This window comes from Oncorhynchus kisutch, linkage group LG18 (assembly GCF_002021735.2).
Source record: "Oncorhynchus kisutch isolate 150728-3 linkage group LG18, Okis_V2, whole genome shotgun sequence".
NCBI lineage: Eukaryota > Metazoa > Chordata > Actinopteri > Salmoniformes > Salmonidae > Oncorhynchus > Oncorhynchus kisutch.
In genome coordinates this window covers 71,374,533-71,388,616 of record NC_034191.2, presented here as the reverse complement: position 1 = coordinate 71,388,616, position 14,084 = coordinate 71,374,533, and the positions used below count along the sequence as shown (strand labels likewise).

At 42.1% G+C, this 14,084-nt stretch overlaps 1 protein-coding gene across 2 annotated transcripts in view; it reads left to right on the top strand.

The window, feature by feature from the left end:
• Positions 1-877: 877 nt before the first annotated feature.
• The window catches only part of LOC109909867 (dipeptidyl aminopeptidase-like protein 6), a 155,250-nt gene continuing 142,043 nt past the window's right edge, over positions 878-14,084 (top strand). The window contains exon 1 of one of the 2 annotated variants that reach the window (XM_031796710.1): positions 878-1,275. In XM_031796710.1, coding sequence (XP_031652570.1) covers positions 1,222-1,275 — 54 coding nt within the window. In that variant the 5' untranslated portion in view covers positions 878-1,221. The remainder of the gene's footprint in view (positions 1,276-14,084) is intronic. The other variant, XM_031796711.1, reaches the window with a different exon arrangement.

Below are 14,084 nucleotides of genomic sequence, written 5' to 3'. Positions count from 1 at the left end.
AACACAACGGAACAGAGGTTAGGAAAAGTCATGATAGCTGATAGCTGAAAAGTCATGATAACTGACATGTATAGTCATGTTAATTGCGTCTTCGTCACCTTGTGCTCAATATCTCATACACTTCTGTCAGAATTCTTGTTTCGTTTTAATGGTGTTACTCAGAGACTTTGAATTCAAGGAATAACATTTTGGTTGCATACACCCTGCTTCCCCTAGCACCAATTTAGACTTGTTTGCTCGTTCTATTTCGCTGAAGCTCTGTCTGCTGCATACATTAGCCCTAAAGAGATATATTAAAATATACTTATACATGATACAACTATATATCTTCTAACCGAGCAACTTGGATGCCTCTTCTTACTGGTTTATTAGTTACATTTCAAGTATTTGTTTCAATATATTTCCTGTCATGCCATCTGGGGTGCTGCAATCTCAGGTTATGGATTTTCTACACTTACTGTCCAATGGTACATACAGATCTCGCTCTTGAAGCAAAAAAAATAAAATATCTGTATTTAGAAGAGTTGAAAATCATTGACGTCAAAAAAACATATTGCATAACATTATGTGTGAGTGTGTCAGCGCAGAGCTCTGTAGAGACTGTCAATGTGACCTATTTCATTGAATGTATGAAATACACATGTTTCAGTGATAGCTTTGATGTCATTAAACTATTCATTATATTTTACTGTAATCTGAATTGAATGGTCCAGATAACAGGTAGGATTGTAGTGCCTAAATTACCTCTACAATTATTATCAATGATATCACCATTTTAGTAGTGTCTGTGTCTCTTAGCGGGTGCATGCGTGAAAATCTGATACGTGCGACGTGGTGGGGGACAAGAATCGCTGTTCGCCTCCCCCCATCTCAGTCGCCCGTTGGTGGTTGCCAGGCATTTATCGAAGTGGCGCGGTCGGTATCAATTGCAGTAGCTGTCTTTGCCTCAGCTCTTATCTCTACCTCTCTCCCTCCCACTTTCTTCCATGCACAAGGTTACAATTGAGTATCATCTGCGTTGTCTCAGATTAAGACTCGTTTTGCCGGGATTTTTCCCCCAACTCCTTATTGCTTTACATCAAGCTCTCTCTCAACTTTAAACATCACGACTGAAATTGAATGTATTTTTCTCGGTGGTACTTTGCCGGCTCCGGTCACCTCTCAAAGTCACCTGTGATTGTGTTGTGGTGTAGCAGCTGGTTGATCTGACTGTAGGGCATCATGACTACTGTGAAGGAGACAAACGCACCGAAAACGTCTCTACAGCAAGAGCAGGTAATGATGCGCTTTCTTTCATTCAACCGATGTCATTACTCCCTGTACTGAAAATGTAAATTGCTGTGATTTTTTCCCCCCAATTTTGTGTGAAGCCTGCAATTCTTTACTATAACGCCACATGAAGCATTATCATAATAGCAGATACTATTTTGTATACAATTCTCCATCATTTTAAACATTTGGAATTGTTGCAGCGTTCGGCAAGACAACCGGCTCTCACACCAATGTCAGTCACTCTTCTCTGTAATTCAAGGTGATTGCTGTGAGTGAGCATCACTACCCCCACCTTAGCCTAGACTCCATTTAGCCTCTTTCAAATCAATTATCGCTATAACGGACACGTGTTACACCGGCTGTGGCGCGTTGATACAACCTTAACTTGGCCAGTGCACCGCGACTTACATTAAGCTGGATATGACGTTGAAAAGGCGGGAAATCCTCAGGTAAAATACTTCGAAGTAGCTTATTGCAGGCCACGTTATCAGACAATTGTCCTTTTGTCGTCTGAGTAGTAAGGCCCACATAAACAATACAAGACAAGATGATTTGTACAGGCATTTGTGTTTATAGTAGATAACTAACCCAGCATTCAAATGTGGTGTGATGGTTTATGTGACGGTTTATGTGTGACCTCTAGCTCAAACAACTAAAGTCTATCTTATTTTTGGCTAGTGAATTTAAGCTTTTCAGATAATCCACAGTCAAATAAAGTGACAGTGTTGCAACAGGTGATTTGATTTGCCTTTGGATATATACATTGCATAAATCATTGGATGCATTTTAAAGGCTGATGTGTAATGATCTTGCTTTCCACTGAAATGTGTGCTGTAGCCTATCTCAATGCAAAACATTTCAGCACCACTAAAAGGACAGCACCCAATACCAATTTCTGGACCATCAGAGGAAGAGCCTGTGTGGCAGATTTCAGCACCATTCAATGGGCAGCTCCACCAGCACATACTGATCACGGTGCTGTCAACTAGGAATACGTTGCTATGTAAAGAGTGGGAATCATAATTTGGTGATACAGGCCTAGAATGATACTGTTCCATTAGAGCAGGCACTGTAACAGGGGGGAGCTTTGGACAGCATCTGTCATTGTCTGGAGTCTCCTGTCTGTACAAAGTACATCTTCTAATATGACAGAAAAGGTGAGAAGGACTCATGGCTGTGTCCCGTAGAGCAGCCAACCTTCACTTGAGCCTCTCACGGCTTTACTCATGTGTAGTATATGACTGTCAAGCTCTGCTAGGGAGGCAAGGAAAGACATTGCACACTCAAAACACACACCTGTCAAACATATACACATAAAACACAGAAATACACACACTTGTCAAATATGTACATGTGTCATGCACACAATACACATGCTGACGTGTGTGTTTGTGTGCGGGCAGTTGCATTCAAGGACAGTGTCATGGTGCTGAAATTATTTGAGCCATAGAGACCAGCCATAGAGACTGGTTAACCCTTGCTCAAGTGTTTTCCATTAGCGCCGGCTGTTAGCTAATCAGCTGGTTAGAGACTCATTTTCAGCCGGCTACATATTCCACTTCATAGTAACTTAGCTACTTTTCATTTAAAAGTTTTAATTCGCTAGTGCGTTGAGCCCTCTCCCGCTAGAATGAACGATATGATAGGCTATTTACTGTGTGTTGATTTGACAACTGAGGAAGGCACAGTGACCCTGAGGAAGGCACAGTGGTGCGTTGGTAAATACCCATTAAATTGCTGGGAGATTACACATGGAGTGTGCAACTTTCTTTATTTTGATAGTTTATTGATTTGACAACTGAACAGCAACTGTTGACTAGTTTATAATAGGTGTCGAACTGACCGAATAAAGTCGATCTCTTTGCCATTCGTAAATCATGCAACGTGGTTATATGTCCATGAAATCGTATAGGAAGAAGTAAACCAAAGGATTTCCAAGGTTTCTTTTCCTAGGATGTCAGGGCTTTCCAGACGGACTCTAAAATGAGTGAGTCTCGTCTCGTCAGTCAGTCAATAGGCCCAGCGTTGTCCGGGTTAGGGTTTGGCCAGAGTAGGCCGTCATTGTAAATAAGAATTTGTTCCTAACTGACTTAACTAGTTAAATATTAAAATAAAATGTTAACAACAAAATAGGCTATGCCTTCCAGGCAGAATAATGTCATGATTATTTGCATCATCATCGGTTTTTCGGATGACTGCCTTGCCTGGTTCACCAATTACTTTGCAGACAGAATTCAGTGCGTCAAATCGGATGGCATGCTGTCTGGTCCTCTGGCAGTCTCTATGGGGGTGCCACAGGGTTCAATTCTCGGGCCGACTCTTTTCTCTGTGTATATCAATGATGTTGCTCTTGCTGCGGGCGATTCCCTGATCCACCTCTACGCAGACGACACCATTCTATATACTTTCGGCCCATCATTGGACACTGTGCTATCTAACCTCCAAACAAGCTTCAATGCCATACAGCACTCCTTCCGTGGCGTCCAACTGCTCTTAAACGCTAGTAAAACCAAATGCATGCTTTTCAACCGGTCGCTGCCTGCACCCGCATGCCCGACTAGCATCACCACCCTGGATGGTTCCGACCTAGAATATGTGGACGTCTATAAGTACCTAGGTGTCTGGCTAGACTGCAAACTCTCCCTCCAGACTCATATAAAACATCTCCAATCGAAAATCAAATCAAGAGTCGGCTTTCTATTCCGCAACAAAGCCTCCTTCACTCACGCCGCCAAGCTTACCCTAGTAAAACTGACTATCCTACCGATCCTCGACTTCGGCGATGTCATCTACAAAATGGCTTCCAACACTCTACTCAGCAAACTGGATGCAGTTTATCACAGTGCCATCCGTTTTGTCACTAAAGCACCTTATACCACCCACCATTGCGACTTGTATGCTCTAGTCGGCTGGCCCTCGCTACATATTCGTCGCCAGACCCACTGGCTCCAGGTCATCTACAAGTCCATGCTAGGTAAAGCTCCGCCTTATCTCAGCTCACTGGTCACGATGGCAACACCCATCCGTAGCACGCGCTCCAGCAGGTGTATCTCACTGATCATCCCTAAAGCCAACACCTCATTTGGCCGCCTTTCGTTCCAGTACTCTGCTGCCTGTGACTGGAACGAATTGCAAAAATCGCTGAAGTTGGAGACTTTTATCTCCCTCACCAACTTCAAACATCAGCTATCTGAGCAGCTAACCGATCGCTGCAGCTGTACATAGTCTATTGGTAAATAGCCCACCCTTTTTCACCTACCTCATCCCCATACTGTTTTTATTTATTTACTTTTCTGCTCTTTTGCACACCAATATCTCTACCTGTACATGACCATCTGATCATTCATCACTCCAGTGTTAATCTGCAAAATTGTAATTATTTGCCTACCTCCTCATGCCTTTTGCACACATTGTATATAGACTCCCCCTTTGTTTTCTACTGTGTTATTGACTTGTTAATTGTTTACTCCATGTGTAACTCTTTGTTGTCTGCTCACACTGCTATGCTTTATCTTGGCCAGGTCGCAGTTGCAAATGAGAACTTGTTCTCAACTAGCCTACCTGGTTAAATAAAGGTGAAATAAAAAATACAAAAATAAAATAAAATAAAAATCAATCCAATGGGTATTTGTTTTCAAAATGCTACCAAAACACCACTAAACAACAGCCTCTTGCTAGGTGCACACTTGAATTAAAGGGTATCTCACCATGCTTAGGACAGGGTCTGAACACCTCCCTCTGCAACTAGATTCTGGACTTTCTGACAGGCCAACCCCAGGTGATGGGGGTAGGCAACATCACCTCCACCATGCTGACCCTTAACACAGGGGCTCCACAGGGGTGTGTGCTTAGTCCCTTCCTGTACTCCCTGTCCACCCACGACTGTGTGGCCACGCACGACTCCAACACAACAGTAGTAGGCCTGATCACCGGCTACAATGAGTCAGCCAACAGGGAGGAGGTCAGTGACCTGACAGTGTGGTGCCAGAGCAACAACCTCTCCCTCAACATCAGCAAGACCAAGGATCTGATCATGGACTACAGGAAAGGGGGGGGGGGTGAGCACGCCCCATCCACATTGATGGAGCGGCAGTGGAGCAGGTAGACAGCTTCAAGTTCCTCAATGTCCAAATCACTAGAGACTTAAAATGGTCCAAACACACACTCACAGTTGTGAAGAAGGCACGACAGTGCCTCTTCCCCCTCAGGAGGTTGAAAAGGTTTGACATGTGCCGTCAAATCCTGAAACGGTTCTATAGTTGTACCATTGAGAACTTATTAACTGGCTGCATCACTGCTTGGTATGGCAATAGCACTGTCCTCGATCGCATGGCGTTACAGAGTGTTGTGCCGGAAAGTCCAGTATATTACTGGGTCAGAGCTCCCAGCCATCCAGGACCTCTATATCAGGCAGGGTGAAAAGAAGCCCCGGAAAAAAAATAGCCAAATACCCCAACCACCCAAGCCATAGGCTATTTTCTCTGCTGCCTCACGACAAGAGGTACCGGTGCTTCAAGTCTGACACCAACAGGCTCTTGAACAGCTTCTATCCCCAAGCAATACGACTGATAAGTAGCTAACAAAATAGCTACATGGACCGAGTTTACCTTGTATCTTTATTTACATTTCATTTCAGTATTTGCACTGTCTCTGCATACTCACAGGGCCCTACACACTCACACACACACTGTCACTCCAACACACACAATCACTCACTCCATCATCTGCTCACTCACACATATGCACATACATTTATACCTACTCTACACACACGCACACCCACTCATTTACAAGCTGCTGCTACTCTGTTTCTTATATCCTGTTACCTAGTCACCTTACCTCTAACATATCTACCTCTATCACTGTAGTATCTCTGCACATGTAAATATGGTATTGGAAATGACTTTTTAAATATTTTCTGTATATAGTATGCTTACTTACTTACTTTTATTGTGTATTTCTTATTCTCATTTCTTGTGTTTTTTTGTGTTTTTGGCTTTCTAGAAAAACATTGTTATTCATTTTTGCATTGTTGGGTTTTGAGTTTGGAAAAAAGACATTTCACTGTAATTGTGCATGTGACATTAAAACTCGAAACTACACCCCAAAATCTAAATGTCTCATATTTTTTCACAGACCTCAAAAGTGGTCTCCTGATGTGGTTTAAGCATTGTTGTGGACTTAGAACATCCAATTTAGTTGTTTTATCTTTTTTTTGTGTGTGTGTGATTTTGGGAGCAGAAGCCTGCAACCTACTTCATTTTTGTTTTGTTTTAATAAAATACATAATTTAAAGAGTAAACATATTGCAGTAAAGCTATAAATAACACTTTAATCTCAAGAGAAGTCAGGTTAAATGTTGAAAAATATTTAATGTTCTCTTACTTAGAAAATAGCCCTGATCATATAGGCCTAGAACTTAACAATATCCAAAACAACTAACACGACACTGAATTCATACATTTCCAGTCATTTACATTGTAAAGTCATGTCTTTCTACATAATAGGGTTAGGGTTAGGGTTAGCCTAACCCATAACTCATTTTGTAATCTGTGAGGTAAACTCGATAAAAGTATTCAATCATTTCTTTCTGTATTTCTGAATCAAGGCATTAGAATGTACCAGAGGACACCAAAATAGAGTTTCTGAGGCCTGTGGGTTGTGTGTATGGCCTTGGGGTCTTCTCTAGGGGTGGGATTGGTGTGTATATAAAAACAAACAGGAGAATGAAGACAAGACTAGCCATCACTCAAAAAACAGATGGCAAATATATTGGGATGGGGAGAGGAAGGCAGAGTAGAAAATGGTCCTTGATGATGATGGGCTTTGTCTGAAAAGGAATTTTGTTTCTAGAATGTTAACATAGTGTTAGGCATATGAGCGTTCCCAGATGCGCTTCAGCCCAGCTTAAATAAAAATGGCAAAGTTTTATGCTTGTGTTTCTGGTCACTAGAATCCCCCAGGCCCTAGTGGAGACAGAGTGTTGCTTCAGTGCCTCACTGATGAAGAACTGGAACAATGACCTCTTACATCGATGTAAATTAACTTTACTTAAAACATAAACACACAGGGGAATGAACACTTTAGGGACTGTAAAGCCACCTTCTGCTTTCTTCCACTGCCGAGTCAAGGGACCTGCTTTGCTTGGTGGTTTTCCATACACTTGCATAATTTGCATTATAATTAACATAAATACATTAGACAACAGGTTACAACAGCCCAACCATGCTACGTCAATTCAGCCTACTCAGTTAGTATTCTGTTCAAGTCCACTTGGCATTAATCTTCTACCTGAAATGACGTAACATGCTTAGAAACCAACATACAGATGATCATCGTGGGAAAATCAAAAGAAATCAGCCAAGACCTCAGAAAAAAAATTGTAGACCTCCACAAGTCTGGTTCATCCTTGGGAGCAACTTTCAAACGCCTGAAGGTACCACATTCATTTGTACAAACAATAGTGCGCAAGTATGAACACCATGGGACCACGCAGCCGTCATACCGCTCAGGAAGAAGACGTGTTCTGTCTCCTAGAGATGGACGTACTTTGGTTCAAAAAGTGCAAATCAATTCCAGAACAACAGCAAAGGACCTTGTGAAGATTCTGGAGGAAATGGGTACAAAGGTATCTATATCCACAGTAAAACAAGTTCTATATCGACATAACCTGAAAGGCCGCTCAGCAAGGAAGAAGCCCCTGCTCCAAAACCGCCATAAAATAGCCAGACTACGGTTTGCAACTGCACATGGGGACAAAGATCGTACTTTTTGGAGAAATATCCTCTGGTCTGATGAAAAAAATAGAATTGTTTGGCCATAATGACCATCGTTATGTTTGGAGGAAAAAGGGGGATGGTTGCAAGCCGAAGAACATCATCCCAACTGTGAAGCACAGGGGGGGGGCCAGATTCATGTTTTGTGGGTGCTTTGCTACACGAGGGACTGGTGCACTTCACAAAATACATGGCATCATGAGGTAGGAAAATTATGTGAATATATTGAAGCAACATCTCAAGACATCAGTCAGTTAAAGCTTGGTCACAAATGGGTCTTCCAAATGGACAATGACCCCAATCATACTCCCAAAGTTGTGGCAAAATGGCTTAAGGACAAAAGAGTCAGGGTATTGGAGTGGCCATCACAAAGCCCTGACCTCAATCCTATAGAAAATGTATGGGCAGAAATGAAAAAGCATGCGCGAGCAAGGAGGCCTACAAACCTGACTCAGTTACACCAACTCTGTCAGGAGGAATAGGTCAAAATTCACCAATGTGATGAAAGAAATAAAAGCTGAAATAAATCATTCTCTCTACTATTATTCTGACATTTCACATTCTTAAAACAAAGTGGTGATCTTAACTGACCTAAAACAGGGATTTTTTTTTACCAGGATTAAATTACCTGAATTTATGCGATAACGATAAATAGAACGATAAGTTTATAACATTAATGTACAACATAGTTTTATTTATTTGTTATCTTTTAAACTACTATTACTAGTTTGATGGTCGTAGCCATCAATTGTCCCAATAACAATCACCCCATATTAGCAAACGTATTTCATTTCAAACACATTTCTCTAGTATAGGCTACTTATCATAATGAATGATGTCAGCAAAATGCCTGCGATAAGTGATCTGTATGATCGGTCTCGATAATTTTTGGTTTGTCATCCCAGCTCTACTTGAAACCATACATTATGTCACTGTGTACTTAATCCAAGCACTTCATTGCCACACCTTCACATATTGGTGCATTGTGGAATGTGGTCCTACAGTACCACGGCATTATGCATTCTAGCATTAGTGTGTACCCTTGAGCTTCTTATTCTGCATTTTCTTCCTCGCTGGTTGTACCTATTCAGCAGAACAGCTCCTTAATGGGACTGATAAGCAGCGTGGCTAAATGAACATTTTAAGAGAGAACGAAGCCCGGATTTGACTGCCTCTGGAATAAATAAAGATATATCCCTCCTTTTTTTCGAAGTGCCCCCAAGCTGATAAGTAAAGAGATTATGGATTTAGGAGGGAATTTGTTTCTTGATTTCCCCCACTGTTGTTTGTGCCATAGTTCATAGTAAGGGCAATTAGGAACAATTGAGCCGTGATGTTTGGGGCTAGAGCGGAGATTAGACAGTAGATTGGAATGTGGCCACCACAGCAATGCATCATGATTGTTGTCATGATATAAACACTTCTGGCTGGGGACGCAAGTAAAGCTCAATAGCTCCAAGGGGGACTTTAATAAAGCCATAAATATGAAATGCTTTGACCGTATCGCTCCTTTCTTTCTGCTTCTCTGTGTCCCTGCAGATAAACTAAATGCGACAGCAAGCAGCTTCAAATCTTACTAATAGTTGTCTTAGGCAGAGTATGTGGGTGTGTGTGGGTGGGTGTTTGTGTTGGAGCAGTCTTAGTGTTTTTCTCTCACACATCCTCCTGCAGTACTGCATCTCTGGAGTAATACTGATCTTGTGTAAAACCTCCCCAACAAAGAGGTCAAGCATTTCCTGTCAGGTGTGAGGAAAATATATTTTTGTTATGTTCTAATTGTGTCTCTGGGCTATGTGAAGCATCAGTGATATGCTTATGAAGCCTATTAATCACAATTCAGTGTTTTCATTTAAAACTTCAAGGCCTATGGCATCATAGTGTGGGTAATTCCATTGGAGAAAATTGTGCTACAATTGCAAGTGTTCTTTAGGTATTTAAAAGAGAAACGTAATGACAGGTATCTGTGAAGTAAGATCCCTTGTGTGAGGATAAAATTGTTTTGTTTTGCTAATACTGTAGGTCTAACTAATGAAAGACATTACAGCGTGCGTTCTGAGCCCTCTCCTGTACTCCCTGTTCACCCACGACTGCGTGGCCATGCACGCCTCCAACTCAATCATCAAGTTTGCGGACGACACTACAGTGGTAGGCTTGATTACCAACAACGACGAGACGGCCTACAGGGTGGAGGTGAGGGCCCTCGGAGTGTGGTGTCAGGAAAATAACCTCACACTCAACGTCAACAAAACAAAGGAGATGATTGTGGACTTCAGGAAAGAGCAGAGGGAGCACCCCCCTATCCACATCGACGGGACAGTACTGGAGAGGGTAGTAAGTTTTAAGTTCCTCGGCGTACACATCATGGACAAACTGAATTGGTCCACCCACACAGACAGCATCGTGAAGAAGGCGCAGCAGCGCCTCTTCAACCTCAGGAGGCTGAAGAAATTCGGCTTGTCACCAAAAGCACTCACAAACTTCTACAGATGCACAATCGAGAGCATCCTGTCGGGCTGTATCACCGCCTGGTACGGCAACTGCTCCGCCCACAACCGTAAGGCTCTCCAGAGGGTAGTGAGGTCTGCACAACGCATCACCGGGGGCAAACTACCTGCCCTCCTGGACACCTACACCACCCGATGTCACAGGAAGGCCATAAAGATCATCAAGGACAACAACCACCCGAGCCACTGCCTGTTCACCCCGCTATCATCCAGAAGGCGAGGTCAGTACAGGTGCATCAAAGCAGGGACCGAGAGACTGAAAAACAGCTTCTATCTCAAGGCCATCAGACTGTTAAACAGCCACCACTAACATTGAGTTGCTGCTGCCAACACACTGACTCAACTCCAGCCATTTTAATAATGCAAAATTATGGAAATTGATATATTTTTACATCACTAGCCACTTTAAACAATGCTACTTAAAATAACGTTTGCATACCCTACATTACTCATCTCATATGTACAGTGGGGCAAAAAAGTATTTTGTCAGTCACCAATTGTGCAAGTTCTCCCACTTAAAAAGATGAGAGGCCAGTAATTTTCATCATAGGTACACTTCAACTATGACAGACAAAATGAGAAAAAAAATCCAGAAAATCACATTGTAGGATTTTTCATGAATTTATTTGCAAATTATGGTGGAAAATAAGTATTTGGTCACCTACAAACAAGCAAGATTTCTAGCTCTCACAGACCTGTAACTTCTTCTTTAAGAGGCTCCTCTGTCCTCCACTCGTTACCTGTATTAATGGCACCTGTTTGAACTTGTTATCAGTATAAAAGACACCTGTCCACAACCTCAAACAGTCACACTCCAAACTCCACTATGGCCAAGACCAAAGAGCTGTCAAAGGACACCAGAAACAAAATTGTAGACCTGCACCAGGCTGGGAAGACTGAATCTGCAATAGGTAAGAAGCTTGGTTTGAAGAAATCAACTGTGGGGGCAATTATTAGGAAATGGAAGACATACAAGACCACTGATAATCTCCCTCGATCTGGGGCTCCACGCAAGATCTCACCCCGTGGGGTCAAAATGATCACAAGAACGGTAAGCAAAAATCCCAGAACCACACGGAGGGACCTAGTGAATGACCTGCAGGGAGGTAAAAACAAAAACAAAGCCTACCATCAGTAACACACTATGCCGCCAGGGACTCAAATCCTGCAGTGCCAGACGTGTCCCCCTGCTTAAGCCAGTACATGTCCAGGCCCATCTGAAGTTTGCTAGAGAGCATTTGGATGATCCAGAAGAAGATTGGGAGAATGTCATATGGTCAGATGAAACCAAAATATAACTTTTTGGTAAAAACTCAACTCGTCATATATGGAGGACAAAGAATGCTGAGTTGCATCCAAAGAACACCATACCTACTGTGAAGCATGGGGGTGGAAACATCATGCTTTGGGGCTGTTTTTCTGCAAAGGGACCAGGACGACTTATCCGTGTAAAGGAAAGAATGAATGGGGCCATGTATCGTGAGATTTTGAGTGAAAACCTCCTTCCATCAGCAATGGCATTGAAGATGAAACGTGGCTGGGTCTTTCAGCATGACAATGATCCCAAACACACCGCCCGGGCAACGAAGGAGTGGCTTCGTGAGAAGCATTTCAAGGTCCTGGAGTGGCCTAGCCAGTCTCCAGATCTCAACCCCATAGAAAATCTTTGGAGGGAGTTGAAAGTCCATGTTGCCCAGCAACAGCCCCAAAACATCACTGCTCTAGAGGAGATCTGCATGGAGGAATGGGCCAAAATACCAGCAACAGTGTGTGAAAACCTTGTGAAGACTTACAGAAAACATTTGACCTCTGTCATTGCCAACAAAGGGTATATAACAAAGTATTGAGCTAAACTTTTGTTATTGACCAAATACTTATTTTCCACGATAATTTGCAAATAAATTCATTAAAAATCCTACAATGTGATTTCTGGATTTTTTTTCTCATTTTGTCTGTCATAGATGAAGTGTACCTATGATGAAAATTACAGGCCTCATCTTTTTAAGTGGGAGAACTTGCACAATTGGTGGCTGACTAAATACTTTTTTGCCCCACTGTATATGTATATACTGTACTCTATATCATCTACTGCATCTTTATGTAATACATGTATCACTAGCCACTTTAAACTATGCCACTTTGTTTACATACCCTACATTACTCATCTCAGATGTATATACTGTACTCAATACCATCTACTGCATCTTGCTTATGCCGTTCTGTACCATCACTCATTCATATATCTTTATGTACATAGTCTTTATCCCTTTGCACTTGTGTTTATAAGGTAGTAGTTTTGGAATTGTTAGCTAGATTACTCGTTGGTTATTACTGCATTGTCGGAACTAGAAGCACAAGCATTTCGCTACACTCACATCTGCTAACCATGTGTATGTGACAAATCAAATTTGATTTGATTTAGCAAGAAAATAGGATGATAACCACATTCTGTAATTTCGCTTTTGTATAATTTCGTAAACTGCATTTTTTTAATTTGGGAAATATTCAAACAGATTCTTAAAGGGTAAAGGAAAAAGTTTCAGCTTTAGTTTTGATCACTCTTTTATACCCTTTTCACATTACTTATCTGAACTGTGATGGTCTAGTCACGCATCCACAATGGCGCGTATGTGTGTCTCATGTCTCTGTTTGTTTGTCTGGCTGTCTGTGAATGTCTGCGGCTTTGTAAAAAAGAGTGTGTGTTTATCTATGCCTGACAGACTTCACCTCAGTTGAGATGCTTTTGTCTGGGCTTATCGACCTCCTGCAATTAAAGCCCAGAGCTGCAGAGGAGGGGTAGCCATGTTCCACAGAACCTCTAATTGGAACGTTGAGCGTTCAGGAGTTAGCCGCCAACCCCAGGTTTCCAGTTGTGACCTTCACACCTCACAGGCAACACTGACAAACAGGGATAAGAGTGAATACTAGTCACTAGCGATAAGCATGTAATTGCTTGTACCAGCAAATGCGAATAAGACAATTGTGCTATTCCTGTTCTGACTTCATTGAAGAGGTTGCCAGGGACTGTTTCTATGTGTTTTCTATTTGTTGCCAGGGACTGTTTCTATATGATGCCAAAAGTCCATTGGAGATCAAATGTTATTTACCTGTTCTTTTTTTACCAACATTTACCATATAGTTCACCTTGGATTATTGTTGGGAGAACAAAGTAGGCCTAGTTACTGTATGCACTTTTCTCCGTCATTAAGTATTGACTAACTATTTAGGATTTTAGTGGCTAATGCCAGTCCACAGGTGCCACTGTAGCTGCATGGCTGCATCTGGCTTAGAAGCAGTCGAATTAGCCTAACATGTAATTCAAACCCCACTGCACATTCTGATGTTTATCGCCCTCCTAACTTTATGGTGTTATTGTCATGACCGCCCAGGGATACCGTTATCACTCCAAATTGACATGCTGCATTGTTAAGGAGACGGTATTGGCAGATTTCGGCAAAGGGAGCGTGATGTGAAGTGTTACGCATCATCATCATTTCCCCTTTTAGGAGCGTGCTTTCCTTTTATCAATCAC